At 39.3% G+C, this 25,920-nt stretch overlaps 2 protein-coding genes and 1 pseudogene across 2 annotated transcripts; 2 read left to right on the top strand and 1 right to left on the bottom strand.

Annotated features, from left to right (window-relative positions):
- The first annotated feature begins 15 nt into the window (after positions 1–15).
- LOC102712795 (metal transporter Nramp6-like) lies at positions 16–3,799 on the top strand. The gene is made up of 4 exons (XM_040521734.1): positions 16–597; positions 1,406–1,542; positions 1,632–2,284; positions 3,335–3,799. Exons 1-4 carry the CDS (start codon positions 257–259, stop codon positions 3,509–3,511), a joined length of 1,308 nt encoding a protein of 435 aa, XP_040377668.1. The 5' UTR covers positions 16–256; the 3' UTR covers positions 3,512–3,799.
- Positions 3,800–8,608: 4,809 nt separating this feature from the next.
- LOC102712520 lies at positions 8,609–9,998 on the bottom strand (annotated as a pseudogene).
- A 7,960-nt stretch (positions 9,999–17,958) lies between these two features.
- Positions 17,959–19,956, top strand: LOC102712244 (metal transporter Nramp6-like). The gene is made up of 4 exons (XM_006651530.3): positions 17,959–18,314; positions 18,490–18,626; positions 18,719–19,371; positions 19,453–19,956. The coding sequence occupies exons 1-4, from the start codon at positions 17,974–17,976 to the stop codon at positions 19,627–19,629; spliced, it is 1,308 nt and encodes a 435-aa protein (XP_006651593.2). The 5' UTR covers positions 17,959–17,973; the 3' UTR covers positions 19,630–19,956.
- Positions 19,957–25,920: the final 5,964 nt, after the last annotated feature.

The following is a 25,920-nucleotide window of genomic DNA, read 5'->3' as shown; positions in this document are numbered from 1 at the left end:
GGGAAAGCACGCCGCGGGTGCCGACCCGGCCAGCCCAGCGGCGGCCGAGGAGCGCGCCCTGCTCGGCGGACCGTCCTTCTTCTCCACCTACTACGACGACGAGGACCTCGTCGAGCGCGCGTTCGAGCCGGCACAGAAGGTCATCGTCTCCGTCTCCGGCGACCCCGAAGCCGACGACGAGCACCTCTACTACGCCGGCCGCGCGCCGCCGTTCTCGTGGCGCAAGCTCTGGCTGTTCACCGGGCCCGGGTTCCTGATGAGCATCGCCTTCCTCGACCCGGGCAACCTCGAGGGCGACCTCCAGGCCGGCGCAACCGCCGGCAACACGCTGCTCTGGCTGCTTTTCTGGGCCACGGCTATGGGTTTGCTCGTGCAGCTGCTCGCCGCGCGCCTCGGGGTGGCCACGGGGAAGCACCTCGCCGAGCTCTGCCGCGACGAGTACCCGGACTGGGCGCGCCGCGCGCTCTGGCTCATGGCCGAGATCACCATGGTCAGCGCCGACATCCAGGAGGTCATCGGGAGTGCCATTGCCATCAAGATCCTCAGCAACGGCTTCTTGCCGCTCTGGGCTGGCGTTGTTATCACTGCATTGGATTGGTAAGCTTTGTCGCCTCTTCCTGGGCTATCGAGATACCATGGTGTGTTCGAATTGTCGAACATCGGTTGACATTTTGTTGCTACATCTCAACAGTTCTAAAATTTCGAGATTTAGTTCTAGTTATTGCAAATTTGTAGTGTGATTCTCAAAATTAAAAAGCGAGGTCGTTGCATTAGTTGTAAAATGTTGAGCATGGTCATTAAAGTTTCAATTTGTAGAATCACTTTGGTCGATTCCCAGCATAGTATTCAGAATCTGTATTGTGCATTTTCATTTTCATATAGGGAACATCCAATTCCAAGCAACTTCGTTAAGATTAATGTTCATTCAACGCTGCAGAATGACAGATAGTTCCCTTTTTGATGTTCTGCTCTAGCTAGCTATGCTTATGCACTAAGACGTGATGACAATGTAACAAATGGACAAAGATGAGTGTGGTGAATATGAATGGTGAAAGCTGATTTGTTCTCTTAATGCTAGTCTAGAAATAAGTACTAATGTTTTCCCCTTTTTTTTTTGTAAAATTTAACTGCAATTTGTCCAAATTCGGGACATAAAGCACACACATGCAATTATTTTTCTACATTTTCAAACTGTACTTCATCCAGGATATTTTAAATCTTGTGCTGTATGCACATGCCCAGTTAGTCTCCAAAAATAAGACCATTGTTGACTTGCTGTATATGAATAAAACTGAAAATGGAGTTCACATTCTTTCATATGATCCGAATAAATGCATGTAGAACCTGTAAGAATCACTGAGTCTATTACCTTATGGAACTACTTTCTAATTGTACTTTTCATCAGCTTTATTTTTCTTTCCCTGGAGAACTATGGGGTGAGGAAGTTGGAGGCTGTATTTGCAGTTCTGATAGCAACAATGGCATGGTCGTTTGCTTGGATGTTTATAAAGACCAAGCCTAACGGAAAAGACATAATTATTGGTGTGTATCTCTTTTGTATCTTTTGCTCGATTACATTTCTTTGTTACTATTGTTCCTGAACTGTCCATGATGTAAATTTTGGACTATAGGTGTTCTGGTTCCTAGGCTGAGTTCAAGAGAGATAAGCCAAGCTGTTGGGCTTGTTGGATGTGTTATCACGCCCCATAATGTGTTCCTTCATTCTGCTCTTGTGCAATCAAGAAAGATCGATCCACACAAGGAATATCAAGTCCGCGAAGCGCTGAGGTACTATACCATTGAATCCACCATGGCATTGGTAGTGCCCTTCATGATAAATTTATTTGTCACAACAGTTTTTGCGAAAGGGTTTTATGGTACCAAAGAAGCAGGTAACATTGGCCTTGAGAATGCTGGGCATTTTCTACAAGAGAAGTTTGGGGGAGGTTTTTTCCCTATCCTTTATATTTGGGGAATTGGGCTATTGGCAGCTGGCACAAGTAGTACCATAACTGGAACTTACGCTGGGCAGTTTATAATGAGTGGGTTTCTGAACTGGCGGTTGAAGAAATGGATCAGAGCATTGATCACTCGGAGCTTTGCTATTGTGCCAACTATAACTATTGCTCTATACTTCAACGCATCTGATTCTGCACTTGATGTTCTGAATGAGTGGCTTAATGTGCTTCAGTCAATTCAGATCCCATTTGCACTTATCCCATTGGTAACATTGGTATCCAAGGAGCAAGTAATGGGAGTGTTTAAGATAGGTCCACGAACACAAGTAAGTACTTCATAACACATTTCAAGATTTAATTTTTTAAGCTTGTGACCGACGCAACAATTGGTTGAATAATACATATGTTTTCTGTAACAAAATCAATACCATTGAACTCCTGTTTGAAAATATTGTTTATTTGATTATGGTTTGGTATATTTGTGAACTGTAAATAGTACTGCAAATCAATTCTGCAAATCAAGTCAATTCAATCCAATCCTTAAGTTGTAATGACCATTTATTCTGATGTATAGTACTCCCTCCTTTTTTTTTAATTTAACACCGTTGACTTTCAAATCTATGTTTAACTGTCTTATTAAAAAAATGTGTAATATGAAAAGTTATAAGCCAGCTTAAATTTATTTTAGTAATAATTTAAATAATAATAATAATAAAAATAATTAATAATTATATAATTTTTTTGAATAAACAAATAGTCAGATGTAGAGCCAAAAGTTAACGGCGTCAAATAAAAAAATACGGAGAGAGTAAGTTCTATATCCTGTTTCCTTATAATGGTTAAGCATGTGCTCTACGTCACTTGGTCTTCTTTTGTCCAGATTAGCCAGTCATCAAATGCCAATGTGTTATAGGAATACTATGGCTCTGATGAAGACATACTTTATGATTAGGGTGTGCTCATAGGTTATATGCCTAAACTTACACAGCTTACAGCATCTCTAGTGATTATCATGAGGTGCTAGATCTTTCTATGACACAAAGGTAACCAGTTAAATTGCAAGCTTACACACCTTACAACATCTCTAGTGATTATCATGAGGTGCTAGATCTTTCTATGCCACAAAGTTAGCCAGTTAAATTGCAAGCTTCAACATAGGTTCTTCATGCGTTGGTGATGTTCTTGCTTTGTCCAAGATCATGGTACCAGAAGACATATTTCCCATGTAACCATGTAATTTGTATTATATCTTGCATTGTGATTGTGTACCATCAGCAGATGTCGATTATAGCACTGTCTTAGTAGGTTCAGTTTTGTTGAAGTGTTACATATTCATATGTATGTAGAGCATTCTGAATTTTGTCATCTTGATGCAGATTGCAACTTGGGCAGTTGTATCCGTACCAATAATAATCAATGGCTGCTTCCTGTTGGATTTCTTCTCTTCAGGATTGAAAGGCCTACTATCTGGCTTAGTTCTCTTCGCAGCGGTGCTTGCTTATATTTCTTTCCTAGTATATCTCATCTTTCGGGGCATTACCATATTTTCATAGCAGATCAGAACGAAGAGTTTGACATGATGAGGAACAGGATATACATTGACTACATGAGAAACCTGCATTGTGGTGATACCTTGTGTAAAATTTAGGAGACTAACAGATTGGGGATGATCATTTTGTATCTGTTCGGAGGAGAAGGTTCGGTTGTTGGGAAGAACTGCAGCTGCTGTTGTGCCGTTGTCACTGTCTGCAGATGGAAAAAAAAAAAACGGGAGGTATTAACCGGTGTTGTACAGTATGTCGTTCTCTAGTTTGATGTGTGAAGTGATGGATTGATGATTGCAAAATGTACAATAGAAAGGCGCACAGGCAATCTGCTCCTGTGCTTCTGTGCATGTAGATTGACCACCCAATGCAGTTAACCTACCAGGAATATGTTAAGTAACATATTGGTAGATCTTAGTCGTTTTTTTTTAAAAAAAATGTCTGATATTTTGAAGTTAGTACCAAGCAAATACTGAAAGCTGATTTACAAGATATTGTACTGAATACTGAAGTGCTACGTCATTCTGGATGCTTGAGAGGAAACCAGGGAATTTTCGGAACTGTTCGAAAATAGGGTCAATATTCAGGGTCTCAGGGAGATACTTAATTCCTTGTATATACCTGAAATTTACTCAATCCTTTTGTGTCCTCAAAATCTCGCGTTGGTTGCTTCGAAATCCCTTCCGTTTGGTTTCCATTAAATCTGTTGGTGTATACATCTTTTTTTAAAAGAAAAAAAAAAACCAAAATGCCCATGGTAACCTTAGCTGCAGATCGAAGTACCTTTACTACATCGGATCACCAGTTTTGTTTGATTCTACGATTTTTTTTTCATGTGTTTGCAAAAATCATAGATTGGATGTACATGCAGTAATATGTAGAATTCAAATTGAGTAGGCAAAAATTACTTACGTACTATGATATTCATGGTGTAATTCGTTAATTATTATAAATTGTAATTTTTTGTGGATGCTCCTGTTATCGTCATGTTGGTATATATGTTTAGACCACTCTTTTTTTCCATCCATTATCTAATATACTAATCTCATATTTTTCAATGCACTAATTATTTAGTATGACAAAACACACATCATACATTCATGAATAATGTTCAAATGGATATTTTAAAGCAAACTAATATCCAAACTGACGTGAGAAGCTCAAAAGAGATCAAGGTGAAATATCAAGGGTACACAAGAATGCACTAAATTTTAGATGTATAGAAGAGATTGGGTAAGTTTTTAAGTGCATTCAAGGAATTTTCCCTTATTCAGGACCAAGGATGTACGGTGAACAGCATCAGTGCATTCTTTTGGTGCAACCTGATGCTGGTTTGTGTCGCTATATAGTCATGTACTCCCTCTATTTCACACTTTCTAGACTTGTCTGATTCATATGAATGTTAATGAATATAGATATATATATAAATTATATATATTCATCATTGGATGAATTTAGCCAAGGCTAGAAAGTTTACAATATGAAACGAATGTAATACTAACTAACCATGGTACTTTTCGGATTTAGTGTGCACTTTCACCGGCAAATGAATTTTCTTAGTAAAATTCTGTCAAACGCCCACCCCAAAACTCACAAACACACACGCACCCTTATAAGATAAAGAGGAAATAGCCCCAATGTGGTATTATAACCAGGTGCAAAGCCGACGAAAACTGATCAGTTTTTGGCGTTTTTCCATGTTTTGAGCTCGAAATCAATTTCTGGTTAGACTTTTGAATGCTTTTCCTTTTGAAAATTTTAAATATCAAACATTAAATTTGATCAGTATTTATTGAAAGTCGGTCAAATTTTATTGAAAACCGTATGGCTCAAAATTCGGTGGTCAGTCGGCAACGTACCATGATTATAATTATGTAAGTTGACATGACCAACGATGTACAAGTGACATAGCAAATCATGCGAAGTTATGACAAAAGGGTGAAGTCGACTATTGGCTAACAAATTATTTATACAGTAGAAGTATAATTTTCACCTTAAACTCAAAACCAATTACCTCTCACCCTCAACTTTTAAAACTACCCCAAACACTATTCCACGACAGTCTTTGATTGAGTGGTGGTTAACCTGGCAGAAACTGGCGTTCATTAGATAAGCATGTCCATACAAACCTAATTAAGTGCAAAGCATCCATGATAAAAAAAGTATGCATATGCAAAAATCATTCCAAGTTAATGAAAATGGTTGTATAGTGGAAGTGTGGAACACAAGATGTCATCTGTTCGGTGTTAGGGCATATTTGGATTGATACCAAATTTGTGCCTTACCAATATTTTGGTAGCTTCAAGAGGGACTTTTTAGAGTATTCTCCAATGTATATGAGCCATCCATCATTTTCATGGGGAAGATCATATTAAGTTGTGCTGCAGCTGTAGTATCGGTAGTAGAAGTTGTGGACGGGGCAAATTTAGAGCATCTCCAGGAGATGCCTAATATAAGTCCCAAAAAAAAATATTGGCATTAGAGGCTAAAAATATTGCTCCAACAGCTTCCCAAATTTTTAGTAACTCCAAACACCAACATATTTTGACCTAAATTTTGGTCTTTTATTGAGGTTGCCAATCCAACATTTTCAGCTGGTCTGCTCCACGGCGTCGCCGCCCTCAGGCCAGCTCCAGCCACCGTTGCAGCAGTAAGTCTTCCTCTCTCTATTTTTGCATATAAAAGTAAAGTTTGTTTGTTAGTTGCATAATCTAATGTCATGTACCTCAAGTTAGAATTCTATTGTTGAACATTTGCCAATTTATGTTCTCAAATTATCCTAGGATGTAATATATATTTTTAATTCAGAATGAGTTGTCAGTATTGTTATGTTTGACTCATGTATATGCTAGAGTGGTTGTTGCAAAGGGCCATAATCATGAGTTGGCATATTTAAAGTTTTGGGACTATATTTTTAGGCACCTGTTGGATATGTGGATGTTTTTTGACCTCAAAATTTATTGGCTAGCCCCCAATCCAAGATTTTTAGGAGCTAATTTTTAGCCTCCTATTGAAGATGCTCTCAGAACCAAAACATCGTGGCAGATAAGTAAATTAGTGTGTCTTTTTTACCTCAATTTTTTCTATCGAATGGATTAATCCAGTTTTCTTAGTTCATCGGTTGATTATGTGCCGGAGAGAAAATAGGACCCTTCCGATTATTCCATGCACACATGGCCCATCTAAATTAATGCCTCCACTTTAAAATATAAACATTTACAAGATTTTAATATTATATTAAAATATAAGTATTTCTAACACTATTCACAATGTTATTTGTCTCACCAATCACTTCCCATTCAAGTTTTTTTTTAAAAAAAATTACCTGCATATCCCTTGCACCACAACCCATTCCTCTTTTATTAAATAACAGTATAGTCTTTTATTTCTAACCTTAATCTATACTACATAAACCAAAAATTCTTATATTTTGGAATGAAGGTAGGAAAAGATATCAAAACAATATGGTTGGATGCATGATAATAATTTCTTTAGTCCCCTTTAGACATTGGTGACAAAGCAATTGCTATCGACAACATGTTGTGGGAGATGGTAAGATACTACATCAATCCTTAAACATAAGACGTTCTAGCTTATTTTAGAAAAATTAAGAATAAAGTAAAAAGACTATAATATCCCTATTAATATAGAGAGAGTTGAAGGTTTGGGGAAATTGAAAATAAAGTAAAAAAAGGGCTATAATGCCCCTCTTAATATGGAGAGTAGAAGGTGGTGTATGCTAAAATGATAGAAATTAATTGGTGTGATAGTAGTCACGTAGAATACCTTATACTAAATTATACTAAAGAACAAAATTTGAATATTCAAATATTTTATATCAAAGGACAAAAGAAAAATATAGCAGCGATACCCGACGGGTAACTCGCAGCAATCTGACTGCGGCTGCGTTTAGTTGACAAAAAAATTTTGGGAGACATATCACATCGACATGTACGGTTACATATTTGAAGTATTAAATGTAGCCTAATTACAAAACAACTTTCAGATTTCGCTTGAAAACTACGAGACGAATTTTTTGAGTCTAATTAATCCATCATTAGCAAATGTTGGTTACTGTAGCACTTATAGCTAATTATGTATTAATTAGGCTCAAAAGATTCGTCTCACGATTTCCTCCATAACTGTGTAATTAGTTTTAATGTTCATGTATATTTAATACTTTATTTAGATGTCCAAAGATTTGATGTGATATTTTTGGAAAAAAATTGGGAACTGTTTAACAGGGCCAGCTTGTAGTCGAGAAAAGTTGAGCAATACCTTCTATATGAAAACGAAAGAATCGAATTGAAATTCCAAACTACACCTTTCATCCATCACTAAATTAAATGTCTAAAATACCCCCGGTAAACATCGGCCGGATAAGACTTGAGGCCCTGTTTAGTTTTAATTTTTTTTTCTAAAAACATCACATTAAATATTTTGACATCTAAATAAAGCATTGAACATAGATAAAACAATAAGCTAATTGTATAGTTAAAAAAATTATGAGACGAATCTTTTAAATATAATTAGTACATTATTAGTCATATGTGCTAATGATGGATTAATTAGGTTTAAAAGATTGGTGTAGGCGAGGTATGAAATTTATTTTTTATTTGAGTTCATTTGGTCTAATGTCTGACGTAACACCTAAGAAAATTTGTTTTCTATAAGGGCATGTCCAATGATTGAGATAACGTTGTATGTAATTTTCTTCCGCATCATCTTGATACAGCACATGAGACAGTGTATACAATGAGGAGTTAATTAGGCTATATGTACACTAGTTTTGGTCTAACGGAATGAAGCGATCAAGTGCGGCCATCTCTTTATGACATCCTGTGTTACTTTTTTTAATACAAAAGGCTGCAACATATTAAATATTTTTTAAGATCTACATGTAACTACATATGTCCGGTACACATACATATACACACAGGTTAATGGTGCAATGAAAGACAAAAACACCTGTAGAAATAAAATTATAGAGACCTTCAAGAGTAACAATGACAAGAAAATTATTCGTGGTAAAAATATAATATAATAAAAATAAAATAAAATTACATGATTATTGTTTGAATGATAAAAAAGAAAATTACATGGTTATTATTCAAAAGTAACAATAAGGAAAATAATCAAGCATGTCAATGACCATTTTTTCTTACTAAAGCGTTGCCAAATATGCTCAACTAAATCGTTCTTAAGTTCAATATGTTGTGGTCGAGCACGAACGACAGTATTTCTATTCAATACATCGGTGAAGAGAACATTAAGACTTGTTTGTACTTCCGGAGGTAAAGCATAGAAGGTCCTAGGATTTTCATTCAAGTCCAAAGGAGTTAAAACCATTTCTTTTTCATCTTCAACTATCATGTTGTGAAGTATAACACAAGTTTTCATTATTCTTGCGACTGACATTTGTTTCCATAACCGTGTTAGACGGCGCACGACGTTAAAACAAGATTGCAATACACCAAAAGCTCTCTCGACATCCTTCCTTGCTCCCTCTTGATGCTCTACGTATAATTTGGGCTTGTCTGTCTGAGGAAGAGGTATCGTTTTGACAAAAACTGTCCATTTAGGATAAATTCCATCTGGAAGACAGTAACCTTTACCATATTGCTTATCGTTAACGGTGAAGCTAACTCTTAGGGTCTTCCCTTTCAACTCTTAAATAAACAACGGTGATTGATTTAACGCGTTTATATCATTGTTGGGTCTAACAACACCAAAAAGGCATGCCATATCCGTAGATTTTGCGAAGCAACGGCTTCAAGAATTATAGTAGGGACACCAATATCACCACGAGTATATTGGCCTCTTCATTGAACAGGACAATTGTCCTATTGGCAATACATACAGTCAATGCTTCCTAGCATGCCATGGAATCCACGAGATTCACCAACCTGAAGTAAATGCTCCACTTCGTCACAAGTGGGGTGTCGCAAATACTCTCCACCAATGGACTTTTGCTTGCTTCCCTATGCGTCTTCTGCTTTTCTTTGTTGTGCTATTGTACACATCTATGATATCTCCCCAGCATTGATCATTCTTTTTATTGTTTCCATGGATTGGGTCATTCGAATTATTTAACCAAGCACTCATCTACATAAATAGCTAAAAATATTAGCGATGTTACCAACGTTGTGAAAACAAGCTCATAGTCATATTGACATTCAAGTATATATGTACTTACCAATCTTTCGTCCTCGTCTCGTGTCCGTCTGTTGGTTCTATCATCCCATTCCTCCTCTTCACTCTCAATATTTATGGATGTTTGTGTATGCAGACCAGTTGGTGAGCGTGGAGTGCTCTGCTCAGCTTGTGGCTGTGGAGGAATTTCACTGTCCATCGATCCCCGCGGTGTCCGAAATGGAGAAAAGTTTGTAAGGCCAGTGGTAAATTGAGCATTCTGCGACATAGCTGGCTGCCGTGGAAGTGTCGCACTTGATGAATTTTGCAAATAGCACAAACCCACCAGGAGGACGATGATCATTTCCCCAAAAAAAAAACCATGACCGAATGTTAACTTACAGTCAAGCAAAAATGAAAGACACATTTTCCCTTCAATAATTTTGCCCACCTAGTCATTTATCCTATCATAAAGAACAAAAATACTATAATACCTTCATTTATAAAATGCAGGTGGAGTCTATGAGCAACCAAGAAGAAGTGGAATTATGTGCTAAGTCTGAACAATATCAGATGCAGCCTTCTCCTACATGTATCTTTTTACGAGAATTTCATCCCTACTATATATATCAATTTTTTCGGACAGAAAGAAACAATAAGCACACTTTATGTCCATGTACACTGATTCATGAGGTGGTAAATAAAATTTGTTGAGTGTCAAACACTACGGTGGCCATTTTTATATATATCATTTCTTGGGTTTTTAGGTGTTATTGTTCAGTTTCAATTCTCAAACCTGGGATATAAAGTACAGATGTATGCGCTAACATTAGGAACCACAACATTTTTATCTAGAAATGCATCAAGGTCTTGCTACTGTCTGTTTCTCTCCAAAAGTGCTTGTTTTGCTTCTACTTGTACCTACGAGCTGCTGGTGAGGACGGAGCAGCAGTGGCCATGGCGGACGACGGCAAGAGCAAGTAACAAGAACAATTTCAGACATACACACATATCACCAGCTATCTAATTACAGAAACGGGATTAAAATCAAGGGGAACAATATTAATCCATACAAGAACTGAGCTGACTGCAGTAGTAAATCTAAGTTCAGACATACACACAAATCACCACATATCTCAATTGCAGAAACGAGATTAAAATCAACGGGGAACAATATTAATCTATACAAGAACTAAACTGGTTGCAATGGTAAATCCAAGGAAGATGAGTGGCGCTTACCAGTGCACAAAATCGAAACTAGCTGCTGGATCCAAGCCAAAATTAGTGTTGTCCGATGATGCCTAGTGAGTAGAGTTCACTCCAACAGATCCACCGGCGAGAGACGTGAAATGAGCAGCAATGTTGGCTGGCATGGACCAAGAAGCACTCGAACCTGCATGCTCCAACGAGGCGGACGATAGGGGTGGCTGTGGCGGCGGCTGCTGTAGCTGCGGCTGCGACAGCTGCAACGGCGGCGGCGGCGGACGCTTTGCATGATGTCGGCGTGACATCTTTATCAACTGGTGGCTACAACCTAAACAACATAGTGCAAATTCATCAGTAGAATGGAGAGATAATGGTGCTCGGGGGTGGAGGAAGTGGGAGATTACGATGGCGGCGGATTCGGCGATAAATCGTTGAGCATCGTGAGTTTTATTTTTTTTGGCACGCACGCGGCGCACTGGATCAAAAACCCACCAGAGTATGAGCCGGCTCATCCATAATGGTTAAAAAGATCGTATGTAAAGCAATCAACATTTTTTTACGATCGACACAAATTTAACAGCCTGTTTCTTTCTCTCTCTTGCACCTATGCAAAAATCCAACGTAGCATTGTGTTATATTAAGCACTCCAGCCCTATTGGGCATACCCTAAGGCCTCGGTACATTGCTCCCCGAGTGGACGACCGGTAAAGCCGGAAACCGTGCCGCGCGCGACACCGTCCCGTCCCGTAGCGTGCATACCGCTGCAGTAGCTAGCATACATACCGTACCAGTGCACAAGGACGTACACGCGTACGCCCAGTGGATGGATGAAACCTTTTGGCCGAATGCGTCACGCGCGAGGCCTCACGGACACCGGTTCGTTTGTCGTTGCGGTGCGGTGCGGCGCGGCGCCCGAGGAGGAGCCTGCCTGCCGTGCCTCAGGCACGTTAAAACATGCATGAATGGCCCCACGATCACACGGGACACCACCAACAACGCCGCCCTTCCCTCGACACGTCGCTCGCTCTCCAGAGCCTTCCATGTCCCAGCGACCTCGGCCCTCCGGACCTGAGCTGCATTGCATATTTCCCACCCTTTTCCTCGCTACAACACCCGGACGCAGGCCTAGCCTTTCGGTCGGCTGACAGTCCGCTCGCTCATCGATTACTCCAACTCAGAAAGCCTGAAGGCGATCGATGGAGGCCGCCCCCTCGCTCCGCCGGCGCGCAGCGCTCCTCCTCCTCCTGATCTTGCTCCTGGCGGTGGCCGCTTCACGGCTGCAGCCCTGCGACGCTGCCTCAGGTACGGTACGTCGAGCACTAGTAAAATCGATCATCTTGTGCGCGCGTGCGTCGGATCGACACACGTAACGTACCGTGGCCCGTGGGTGGGTGCGTTGGATGCAGGATTCTGCGCGAGCAAGTGCGGGGTGCGGTGCGGGCGGGGGAGCGCGGCGTGCCTGAGGACGTGCGGGCTGTGCTGCGAGGAGTGCAACTGCGTGCCCACGGGGACGGGAGGGGGCCAGCGCGACGAGTGCCCCTGCTACCGCGACATGCTCACCGCCGGCCCCAGGAAGCGCCCCAAGTGCCCCTGAACTAGTGAACCCATCCATCCATCATGGTCATGCCATGCCATGCCCATCCCTGCCTGCCTCCTCCTCCTCCTGCTACGTACGTGTGAGAGCGAGCGTATACGTACGCTACTGCAGAAATTAATTACCAGTTTGTACAGGTGTAAATGTACGTACGTACGTAGCTGTATGGATGTATATATGTAGGCGTACGTAGCCGGCCACCTCGCGTACGTCTACGTGCGTACGTTACGTATGTACTACTATATATTATGTACGCATGCATTACTTCATGTCTGTATTATTACTGTATGGCTGTGAACGTTGTGTCCATTCGTAATGTACTGCTACTGCTTCCGGTGTACGAACTGTACTACTGTTTGTCTCTTTGCATTGGTAATTCAATTCCTGTGTTAATTTCGGACGGGGGCGCCGGGCCAATTTGGTTTGATACCCTACCAGTTCAACAATTTTTCACACCCTACCAATTTTATGGAAGGGTAAAGTTGTCTAGCTCGTATTTGGTTTACTATCAATATTATGAATCTAAACCTTGATGGTATGATAATAAACCTGTAAAATGTGATCAAATGGAGTATTGGTACTCTCGACTGTTTGGCTTCGATCCACACTTACATATCTGGTAAGGTATATCGTGCGTCACCTCCTTGCCTACTAGCCAATTTCCTTTAACGTGGATATTTACTCAAAGCATTTAAACATATTTTAAATATCTAAAGTAGAAAATACAAAACCGAACTGTCGGTCTTGCTGGAGATTTAGCAACATGATTTTTTTATTTGTTATTATCTGGTTTGTTTATGTTTAGAATCCATTATCATGATATTTGGTTAATCTGATATTGGTTAATCTGATGTTGTTCATACGTGTGAATCTCGAACTGTAACGTAAGTGATTGTAGCTCCTTTTGAAGTCAAAGTTAAATTATCCATTATCTAAAACATTGTAATAGATGGCTATCACAGTTTGAGATAGTAAGCGCAGGTTTCTACAAGCGGCGGTTACCGCTCCGACCTCGCGTCTTCGGCCATAAAAACCCTGATTAGCACGGTTGTGTCTTGTTGGGGCTGTCCTTGCGCATTGTACTTTTTCTTTTTTTTTCTCTAATTGTTTGTTTCATTTTGTTCTTGCATTTAGATTTGTTTTTTATCTATTTATTTTACCAATCATCACTACAAATCATTCTCTACCCCCACATATATAAATATAAATTTTCTCAAATTTTTAATTCTAGTCAAATTTCATTGGTTGCTTCAGTACCGCTACCGCGTCCCGACGAAGCACGTGGTTACTATCACTACCGTGGTTTTGTCTGTCCTGCGTTCGGCATCGCAGCTAGTTAACTAAAGTCGCTTCTCGTTTTCGGGCGCACGCTTATCAAATTGTTAAACGGTATATTTTTTATAAAAATTTTCTATAGAAAAATTATTTTAAAAAATCATATTAATCTATTTCATTTTTTTAATAATTAATAATTAATTAATCATGTATTTATCTATTATTCTGTTTTTCGTGTGTATAAATTAACTTACGCCGAACGCGGCAGTCTTGGCCATTACCGCACCGGGTAAGGGGCAGCCCGGACACATGGGCCACACATGCCCTTCTGGGTTTTCCTTTTCCATTCCAGTTTGTCTTTTTTTTAAAAAAAATTGCTTCCAATTTTTCTTTAAAAAATGCATATGGAAAGACTTCAGTTTGTTTGCAATTATGTGATTTTTACTACAGAATGTTTTTTAACAGAAGTTTGTGAGCCGGAGAGAGTTTGTCAATTAATCATCAATTGGTCTTCTTAAATTATAACAGTTTCTTTAGAAGATGTTTTTAAACAGGACTGTCTACATTTCATGCGCTCGAATTTTCTCCTTCTTAGATGACACTCGCCTATGTGGTCATCTTTTGACTGTTTGAAGGAAAAATAAGAAATAATATATTTGTAAACAAAAAATAGTGTATGAATAAAAATTATATATGTGTTTTTAGTTATCTAGAAGCAATGAATGAAAAATACATTATGATAAAAAACTTAAAATCAATTCTAAATTTAAGTTTAAAATTTTAAATTTTGACTTCAAAGTATAAATAAAAGTAAAAAGATGAGCATGTTATTCCAAAAGAAAAATAGGTACTCTCTCCATTTTCTATGGAATTTTTTTTAGCGATGACTAAATTCATCTAGTGATTAATATATATTGTTTATATATATATGTAGATTTATTAGTATGTATACGATGTTATAAATTTTTAGGTTGTGAAAGAAGATCGTGAAAGGAGGAAATACAATCTGAACATACGCTATCCTCGTATTCATCGCTACCCTATTACTCGGGAAAAATGTTCCTTTTGCCACTTGTTGGATGCGTATTATTTTTGCTGCCATCGAAATTTCACGCTTATTTCTTTTACCACTATTCCATTACGTACAGCCGTTTTTCTTTTACCACTACAACCCAGTTGGCCATAAGGTTTGCTCCCTAAAAGGCGTCGTATCCTTATGGGACTACAAATTGTACGGTAGAAATTACCCAAAAAAAAACCAAGAACCAAGGAGATACATTTTTTATTATTTAATTTTTCTAAAATTTTAATTAGTTCAAATAGTTTAGGTGTAACTTTAAAATGAAATATTTAAAAATTTTTTGATATCTAAATATAAATATTACATTTTGTTAAACTTTTAAAAAATTAACAACAATGCACATAATTTTGTAGTATAAATTATTTTACAGAACAACTAAAATCTAAATCATTCTATCATACATTTTGAAATGAAATGATAATTATATAATTTCCAATATTATATTTTATAATAATATCTTCTAACTGGCTAGCATTTGGGTCTTTTTTTTTTCCTTTTGTGTTTGTTAAAATTTCAATTGCTATTTTAGTTAATAACATCAGGGTACCATGGTAATTCAGAACAAAGTTAACAGGCAAGTTCCAATCACCTAACAGCCATGGTAAAATTGAAATGCACACTGATGAAAGAATGGTAAAGGAGGGAAGTGTAAAATTTTGATGGTAGAAGAAAAATTATTCCTTTACTTATATCCAATGGTCCAACAAGAAACTATTCCAGCGTACAAAAAAATAAAAAAAATACTTGAAATAAAATTATAGCTCATAAAAATTTGCAAAAATATATGCAACCAATACAAACTTAAATAAAAAATAAACCATACATCGTTAATTTCCATGGGCCTCGCACGGGCTGCAGCCTGCAACTTTTGGTCCCGCTCACGCATATGTATTTACACACTGAGAATGCTTCAATTTCTAATTTTCTATATAATGCTCCAATGTCTACTCCCAGGGGTTTTCTCGGCTTATTTGGAGTCATTTTTAGTAAATGTGTTTCCCAATTTTGAATCTTATTGAACGACTCAAATTCTGACTGCACGTTCAAATTTTCAAAGCGGTGGGGTAAGGTTTTATCTCATAAAAATGGTTTCGCCAAGGCTTGTAAATTTTCCTATCTAATAATATTTTTTAGTTGTAAATAAAATTTGCATATCTAGATGAAAGTGAATTCTTAGTACAGATCAAGTTTTCTGAAAAAATCTAGTAAATTTAAAATTTAAAAAATATTTTAACTTTAGGCCGTATTTGCAACGTTGCTACTACATCAATCAAAATCATTGTAATTTGGGGGTCAATGTCTAGGACAGGGAATGGTTTTGGTAGGTAATGATTGGTAGGGCCGGTTTTAATGTTAAGACGTTCATTTGTTAGGATTTAATAAATAGGAGTAACAAAATACGTTTCATAATAAAAGTAGTAAAAATAATAAAGCTTGAAATTGGTCCGATGAACCACAATGATAGGGGCTCGGTGACCAATATTAGAATTTAGAAGTTACTTGCTTGTTTGTTTTCTTTCTTTTATTAGTGATATGGCTCCACACACAAAACATATATATTTCCAATAGAAGTTTACGAAGAATAGGGATTTGCAACCTTCTTTTATCTTTGAGCGTGTATTAAAAGGCATATTCATGAGTAGGTATCGATCTTATGTTCAACAAAAAAAAAACATATTTGCTATTTTGCGGTGCTTTAATCATGTCCAAAACATGTGAATATCAGATTTTGAAAAACATGTAAATACAATATTTTGAATTAAGACCGTACTTTAGGGTAAAATCAAGACTGAACTTAAGGACCACCAGTCATCGGTTCATGGATCAGGCTCATGTTTCGATGGTTCGGTCTGCTACTCCCCTGTCTCAAAATAAATTTATTTTTTTAGTTTCTAATATAATGTTAGATTCTTTGTCTTATTTAAAAAAATATGATAATTTTTTTATTATTATTGGATAATAAAACATGAATAATACTTTACGTATGACTATTTTCTTTTCGAATTTTTAATATTTTTTAGATAAGACGGATAGTCGAACAATAAAAAAAATAAAGTCTTTTTAGGACGGAGGGATGACTTTGTACTTTATTTTTTCTTTTTTTACGGAACACACCGAATTCTAGTAACACATCCTAGCTAAAAACCCAGACAATATACCTGCAAACAAAAATAATTATAAACAAAACTTTTATATATATATTCTTAGCTTTTTAAAAGCAAAGGTTGAAAAATAAATTGGAATGAAAAACCTTCATCATCAACTTTAAATTTAAGTAAGGTTGAAAATTTAATTTTTGGCTTGTAAGTATAAACAGAGGAGAAAGAAATGATTAGGCTGCTACTCATGCCTACAAATCTTAAGATCGACGCTCATAACACAACCTATCAAATAGTCTAATATATGATTTGAATAAAAGACAACCTAACCGATCGATCTAAGCTCGCTTAGCGCTATTTAGCACACTCTCAGTCCAAGCCCTATATTCTTCAACTTTAATGAAATCTAAGCTGGCTTATATTTTTGAAGAGATTTACTCTGATCTAAAAAAAATCACGGTACTAGTATCTCACGGTACTAAATCTTTTTACTATTGAATCTAGTTGAGCAGGATATATATTAGATCTAACCATCAGAAATAGTTTAGTTAAGATACCGATATCTCGAGATATTTTTTTTAATCTAAGGAAATCTCATTTTCGAAAGGCGGGTACCGGAAAATTAATATACAAAGCACTACTTGATCGGACGACCTTCCACGCCTGGGCGACACGTGGCTTTCCTCTATTCGTTCCAGCGCTGGCCCACATGTCTCTCTCCCTGACGGGTGGGCCCACCCTACTGTTATTCTGAGCAGGACCTGGTGGCGTCGGGGTCGGCAAGACGTGACTACGTGAGCCTCCGGCCTCCGCCGCGGCCCGCCTCATGGCCAACCGCGCCTCCGCGCCGGCCACCCGCGACGGCCCATCGGATGCCGACGATCGCCACCACCCCGTCCTCCGCCGCTCGTCCCTCTTCTCCGCCTACTGCGACGACGACGGCCTCGAGGACAGCGCGTTCGAGCCGTTGATCATCGTCTCGGTGTCCGGCGGTGACGACGACGGGCGCCTTTCCCCCGGCGGCACCGCGCCGCCACCCTTCTCGTGGCGCAGGCTGTGGCTGTTCACGGGGCCCGGGTTCCTGATGAGCATCGCGTTCCTGGACCCGGGCAACCTCGAGGGCGACCTCCAGGCCGGCGCGGCGGCCGGCGACACGCTGCTGTGGCTGCTCCTCTGGACTACGGCCATGGGCCTGCTGGTGCAGCTGCTCTCGGCCCGCCTCGGCGTGGCCACGGGGAAGCACCTCGCCGAGCTCTGCCGCGACGAGTACCCGTGCTGGGCGCGCCGCGCGCTCTGGCTCATGGCCGAGGTCGCCATGGTGAGCGCCGACATCCAGGAGGTCATCGGGAGCGCCGTGGCCATCAAGATCCTCACCCATGGCCTCCTCCCGCTCTGGGCCGGCGTCGTCATCACCGGCTTGGATTGGTAAGCAAACAATTTTCTTTTCATCTTTCCAATTATTAGGCAATTACTTGATTACCATTTTTGTTCATTCCACATGTCCAATTTTCCCTAACAATTCTCAGAGACTTGCTTTCGTGTATGAACATTAGTACACTTACAGAGCACCTTACTAACTAACACCATTTTGTTTTATCAGCTTCATTTTTCTCTCCCTGGAGAACTATGGGGTGAGAAAGCTGGAAGCTTTGTTTGCAGTTCTCATTGCAACAATGGCCTGGTCCTTTGCTTGGATGTTTATAGACACCAAGCCCAATGGGAAAGACCTGATTATTGGTACTTTCAACAACTACCTCCCCCTTGTCTAACATTGTTGCTTTCTCCCAGCTGATCAATCATAATGTAATTTTATCTGTACAACACAACAGGCATTATTGTCCCCAAGTTGAGCTCAAGAACAATCAGGCAAGCCGTTGGGCTCGTGGGATGCGTCATCACGCCTCACAACGTGTTCCTCCATTCTGCCCTTGTACAGTCGAGAAAAATCGATCCCGGTAACGAATGCCAAGTCGGCGAAGCCCTGAGGTACTACACCGTCGAATCCACCGTGGCGTTGGTGGTTCCCTTCATGATAAATCTGTTCGTCACAGCAGTTTTCGCGAAAGGGTTCCATGGCACCGAAGAGGCAGGCAGCATTGGCCTCGAGAACGCTGGCCATTACCTGCAGGAGAAGTTTGGGGGAGAGTTCTTCCCTGTCCTTTACATCTGGGGCGTTGGGCTTCTGGCCGCCGGCACGAGCAGCACCATCACCGGAACCTATGCTGGACAGTTTATAATGAGTGGGTTTCTGAACTGGAGGCTGAAGAAATGGATCAGGGCACTGATCACTAGAGGCTTTGCAATTGTGCCGACCATAGCTGTTGCTCTGTGGTTTAACACGTCTGATTCTGCACTGGATGTTCTGAATGAGTGGCTCAATGTGCTCCAGTCGATTCAGATACCTTTTGCGCTTATCCCACTGGTGACATTGGTATCCAAGAAACAGGTCATGGGAGTGTTCACAATTGGTCCAAGAACACAAGTATGTACTCCTTGCTACATACATGCACGTAGGCAATAGCATCCTGAATTCCTGATCACTAACGTTGGCATGTTGATGCAGATTGCGACCTGGATAATTGCATCCGTACCGATAATTGTCAATGGGTACCTCTTGATAGATTTCTTCTCTTCAGAAATGAGAGGCGTATTATCAGGTGCAGTTATCTGCGTGCTGGTGCTTGGTTATACCTCATTCCTGCTTTATCTCATCCTCCGGGGAGTGAAGCTGCAAGGCTAACTGTATATATATATGAGGATCATGGCGTACTTGTACTGGTAGAGGGTAAATAGAACTGAAATTACTGTTGAACTCTTTTGTACAACGCGTTGGTTGCATATAGAACAGAATAACCAGCATTATCGTATATAATATTTGATGATTTGAGGTGATGATAGAGAAACAGACAAAACGGGATTACGGGAAACGGGAGATAATCTGGGAGTGACTTTTTATCTCCATTAAAACCGGAAAGAGACTGGCAGCTCAAATGAGTCTCTTATCCTCTGTCACGTTGCAAAAAATGGAGTGGCAACAACAATCTTTCCCCGATGATACGGAAATAAACTATCCACAGATATATCCTACCAGACCATCACTTAAAAAGATCAGTAGCCTTTGTGCCAGAATCCTCACTCTCAGCTGCTCACCAGTGGAGATATCTTGCCCCGTGTTTTTTTGTATGTGTGGCCTGCACGTGCACGGCACAGGGTGCTGAACCTGTTGCCTTCAGAAGGCAAGCAGAAGCCAGAAACACACAGGATGTGGAGGAAATCGAGTCATCGATCTGCTAGCGCTGGCCAACTAATCTGGGCCAGTTTTTGAAGGTGACTGTCACTTTTAAAAATCTTAAAAAATACTTAAAAAACTCTAAAAATAAAAATTTTTTGCGTGCTACCAGATTTTGATATGAAGAATCCAGTGAGCCATATAAATCAAAATTTAGAGGTGATTTGATATGTTTTTGGACCCCGACTCACGGAGGAGCCCGTGAGTTGCAACTCACCATAGCTAGAATATATATATATATATATATATATATATATATATATATATATATATATATATATATATATATATATATATATATATATATATCGGCCATGGATAATCTTCGGTATGTCTTTTGGGACACTAAACATGGCCTATGAACAAATTGTTGTAACATACTATTTTCTTATCCTTAAAATATGGAAGGGATTTTGCTCTTTAATTTGCCCCAAAAAATACAATGGTTATACATATCCAAGAAAGTACTTTATTCCCTATTGAACAACTCATGCACTAGTTTATTCCCCACCTAACATTTTATTGTACTAATTTATTTTCCAAACATCACCTTTTACACTTATTTTATTTCCTAAATCATCACCTTTCATACTATAATTTGTCCTTCTACTACTGTCTTTTTTTTTCAGAAAAATGGCATAATTCCTTACTCACTCCGTCTGAAAACAGAATAACGTAGTATTGTAATAGATATTAAAATTGAAAATCTACTCTATAAATAAATATAACATGATGAACTTATATAAAAAACATTTAATAAAAGATACACCGTTTAATAGTTCAGAAATAATACATAAAAAACCCACGGAAAAAAGGTTAATTAGATCCATGCCATTATAATTTTGCCTGTTTTAAAATATACCATTACTATTCGACTAATTATAAAGATGCCATTATATTTTTTGAACTATTTTAGATATGCTATTTTTGGATCAAATTGCTCTTTTCACCTACAAAGGGTGCAGTGAACAACATAGATGCAATATGGTCCAATTTTCTTATAAAAATGCACCAAAAGGGCACTGAGTGACATATTTCGAATAGTTTTAAAATTATAATGAGATTCTTACAATTAATAAAATAGTAATAGAATATTTCAAAACTGATAAATTTATAGCGACATGAATCTAATTAAAAAAAATAAAGAAAATAAGGTACTCCCTTAGTCCCAGATTATATGGAATTATGACTATTCACTTGTAATTTTTAACCATTCGTATTATTCAAAAGTTTAGTGCAAATAAAAAATTTATAAGTAATACTTAAACTACTTTTATAATTTTTTAAATAAGACAAGTGGTCAAACATTACAAACAGTCAAAATACCATATTATATGGGACAGATTGAGTACGTACTTCCTCCGTTGCAATACAAATCAACGTTTCAGTTTTTAGATACAATGTTTAACTTTTCATCTCATTCAAAAAATTTACGATTAATAATTTTATTAGATGATAAAACATAAATAGTACTTTATATGTGACTATTTTTTTAAAAAAATTCTTAAATTTTTTTTAAATAAGACGGATGGTCAAATGCTCGACAAAAGTTAGTTTCTCGTATGACGGAGGGGATACGTGCTTGGCCAAAGAAGGGCTGGTCACCCTGATTGAGTCGATCAGAAGGCACATTAATTTACTAGCACGCTTACCAGGGAAGTTACAGGCATTACATTTACAGACAGCCAGTACTTTTGCTGCGCGTTGACACAGCTCTAGCCCTCCTGGTCAGACCCGCAGACGCCCACCCAACCCAACCTGCAACCAGACAGGCGGTAGCGGCACGCAGTGGCAGTGCTGATGAGAAGGCTGCTTCCATCAACCACCACACGCGGTACGCCGCGCGCGCGCAGCAAATTACTCCTGCCTGATCGACAACGACAAGGCTGCATCCGAGCCTCCACTCCACTATGCCCGGCCGGCCGCGCACCACCGCCACCTGCCTCTGCCTTGCCTGCAAACCCATGCAGCTTTTGCAATTTCGGAACGAGTTTCAGTTTCAGTTCTGCCGGTGGGGTCCGTAACAGTATATTTTTCCCTGAAACTCCTGAAATGATATATTTTCTTTATAGAATTCACGTATTTGGTGAGAAACGATTAATTTTAATCTTTGCTTTTATATCGTTAAGAACATATAAGTTTTATCTATAAATTTATCTTTTTGTCTTTTTTCCTCAAAAAATCGATAGATCATATATCTCTGATCGATCTTAAATAAATAACCTAGGGCATGCCCTGTATACATGCACGCATGTAAGTGGTGTAGAACGTACGGACGTAGGATATACGTATATAGTACTACACTACTACTACTTATGCGGTTATGCCTCTTACATGCTACCTCCTTTGTTCCAAAATATAGCAATTTCTAAAGCTAAACATGAGAACTAATAACGTAAATATGAATGATTGGACAAGTATTGTGATTGGTTGACGAGACAATCTAGGTGTAAAAAATAAACAAAAAAATGTTATCTACCTTATATGCATCAACAGGATTTACTCATCGGACAAATCCAACAGTTGATATTATCTGCTTCAAATCGGACGGTCTACATTTCATATACCCTCTTTCCATTTATCGGATCCCCAAATTATGCTCACTTTCTATCTCTTTTCCCCACATTAAATCTCATGCATTAAGTCTGAATTTTTAAACTATCAATTTATTTTTTTAAAACTACAAAGAACTCATGCAATAAATATTTTCTAGGAATTAGATGATCACTTAATATTTAATCTACCCTATAGTGCACCAACAGGATTTACTCATCGGACAAATCCAACGGTTGATATTATCTGCTTCAGATCGGACGGTCTACATTTCATGTACCCTCTTTCCGTTTATCGGATCCCCAAATTATGCTCACTTTCTATCTCTTTTCCCCACATTAAATCTCATGCATTAAGTCTGAATTTTTAAACTATCAATTTATTTTTTAAAAAAACTACAAAGAACTCATGCAATAAATATTTTGTAGGAATTTGATCATCACTTAATATTTAATTAAATATCTTTTCATGTAATATATAAAGACACCAAAAGTTTTATTTTTAAACTCATCGTAGTATGTGCCTTTTGCAAACATCAGACATGCATGTACCGGCCAGTTATGATGAGCACGTACGTGCGGAGTGGTAGGTGGTCCTCGCTAGCTAGCAATCATGCGTGATGAGAAGCCATGCACGCATGCAACTAACGAGCCCACACTTCAGCAACACATGCAACTAAATTATGTGAATGTGATTCGGTACAGAAGCTCGATCGGCGGGGCTAGCTCTAGTTCCATAATCCATATGCGCTGAATCTCTATAGAGATGGAGAGAAAGATAAAGAAGGGAAAAAACGTGACGAAGGAAAAGGGAGGACCGAACGAAGGAGAAAAACGATGGAAGAAATCCCTCTATCCAAATTCCAAATCTTGCATCAGTCCCTCCCTAGAGGGCGGAATAATAACGTAGCAGACGACGGGGAGCGCACCGGAGACAGCGCCGTACCGAATATGCGCTTTAGCCCCTTGCCGCCCTTACAGAGGGGCTAAAGCATATATTTGGCATGGCGCCAGCCCCAGCGCGCTTCCCGTCGTCTGCCACGTCATCATTCCGCCCTATAAGAGGGCGGCAGAAGGTTACATTTGTAAATTTTTCAAATAAAAATATAGTTTTGTAAATTATTTATTAAATAAAATCAAAAATTAAAAATGGGGTTTACTAGTAGGGCTGTCAAAAAAAGCTCGAAGCTCGAGAGCTGCTCGAGCTCGGCTCGAGCTCCTAACGAGCTCGAACCGAGCCTGATCGGAAGCTCACGAGCTTTCTCGAGCCGAGCTCGAGCTTCTCACGAGATTACATATACATGTTATTTTTATTTTTTATTTGATAAAATAGTAGATTAATAATAAATTATTATATATTTAAATGATAAATTAATTTGTTTTAGTATTATAAATTAATTTTGAATCTTATTTATAAAATATAGTTGACTTAAAATTATTATTTTTATTTACAAATATTATCAATATATATATATATATATATATCATGTACTCAAACCGAGTTCGAGCCGAGCTTGCGAGCCTATCGAGCTCGAGCCGAGCCTATCTAAGAGCTCGAAGGTTTGGTAGGCTCGATTCGAGCTCGGTTCGAGCCTGTGTCGAGCTCGAGCCTGGATAGGTCAGCTCGCTCGAGCTCGGCTCGTTGACAGCCCTATTTACTAGCTAGGTTGGCTTGCGCACCGATTTTAATGCCGGCCAGGACCGGCTTTAGAGCCTTCTTTATAGTCAGGGGTGGATCCAGCATAGGGGCTCTAGCCCTCAACACATCGGATCCCCCATAAAAATAAGGGAGAACGGAGGGCAAGAAGAGGGGCTGGAGAAATAAGAAGGTAACCAGCCCCTTCAAACTTTAGATTTGGATCCGCCCCTGCTTATAGCCCATGTATTTCAATAATCTAGAGTAGATTCTCTATTATTTATATCTGTTCAGGGGCGGATCCAGGAAAAAATCATAGGGGGCTAAAAAAACCGACTGCCCTATGCGGGTGTGCCCATGTCGCTCTCCGCCGTGCCGCGTGTGATGGCTCCCTGCCATGCCACGTGCCGCTGCCGACCCCTACAGCGTGTGTAGGCCACTCGTCGCTCGGCCCACTCCTACGTGCTCGTCGTCGGCTGCCAGCTGACGACTGCCTCCGCCGTTCCGTGCATCCATCGTCCACCGCTAGCCGCCTAGGATAGGGTATTGTGGTAGGGAGGGGTGTGGATTGGGTGAGAATGGACGATTTGGATGGAAACAGATAAAAATAGATGACTGAATGTTGATGGCTATGTTCTATGTGGGCTAGGCAAGAAAACAAATTTGCTAGGTTTCTTTTCATAATGGTCCAACTAACTTCATCTTCTACCACCAACCACGAACTGAAGAACTCCATCCCCCATCCCATAAAACCATGGAGAAAATTTGTAGAGGGGTTAGGGGGGTCTCCATGGGATCGGCGCCGGTAGTGGGGGCTCAAGACCCCCCCAGCTCCCATGCCACATCCGCCGCTGTATCTGTTATCACTTCAACAATATATATATATATATATATATATATATATATATATATATATATATAATATTATCCATATGTCTTTTTATTAATGCTTTAAAGTGTCTGTATATTGCAACGGAAGAAATCTATACTTAATTCATAATTTTAACATCAGTTTTAAGATAATGGAAGTGATTATGACCAAGCGGGGAATTTCACACGCTCCTTCGTGTGACAATAAGGGTGGCTTCACGGAATAAGGCAGTCAACTTGGATGGGTTGGATGGGCTGGATCGACCGAAAGTAACCTAACTGGCTAAGTTAAGTCCACTATAATATATTATTTTTTGTTGTCCATGTAAAATAATTAGGCTCAAAAGTAACCACACGTGCTAATGGCAGATTAATTAGGCTCAAAAGATTCGTCTCGCAGTTTCTAGGCAAGCTATGAAATTCGTTTTTTTTCATTCATATTCGAAAACTCTTCCAACGTCCGGTCAAACATCTGACGTGACAGACATAATTTTTTTCCCCTGCTAAACACCCCTAATGTAATATGGAACGAACGAAGCGACGAGAGTAATTATCAAGCAGGATTAGACGTTAGCTAGCTAGCTAATAGCTACATTTTGTCAACTGTCCTAAATTGCTCATTTGTCAGCGATGCTCTCAATACAGTCCACACTACACATGCAAGTACTAATATGTGCACACTGG

This window comes from Oryza brachyantha, chromosome 3 (genome assembly GCF_000231095.2).
Source record: "Oryza brachyantha chromosome 3, ObraRS2, whole genome shotgun sequence".
In the NCBI taxonomy this organism is placed as follows: Eukaryota; Viridiplantae; Streptophyta; class Magnoliopsida; order Poales; family Poaceae; genus Oryza; species Oryza brachyantha.
The sequence above is the reverse complement of the archived record's forward strand: the minus strand, read 5'-3'. Positions and strand labels throughout refer to the sequence as shown.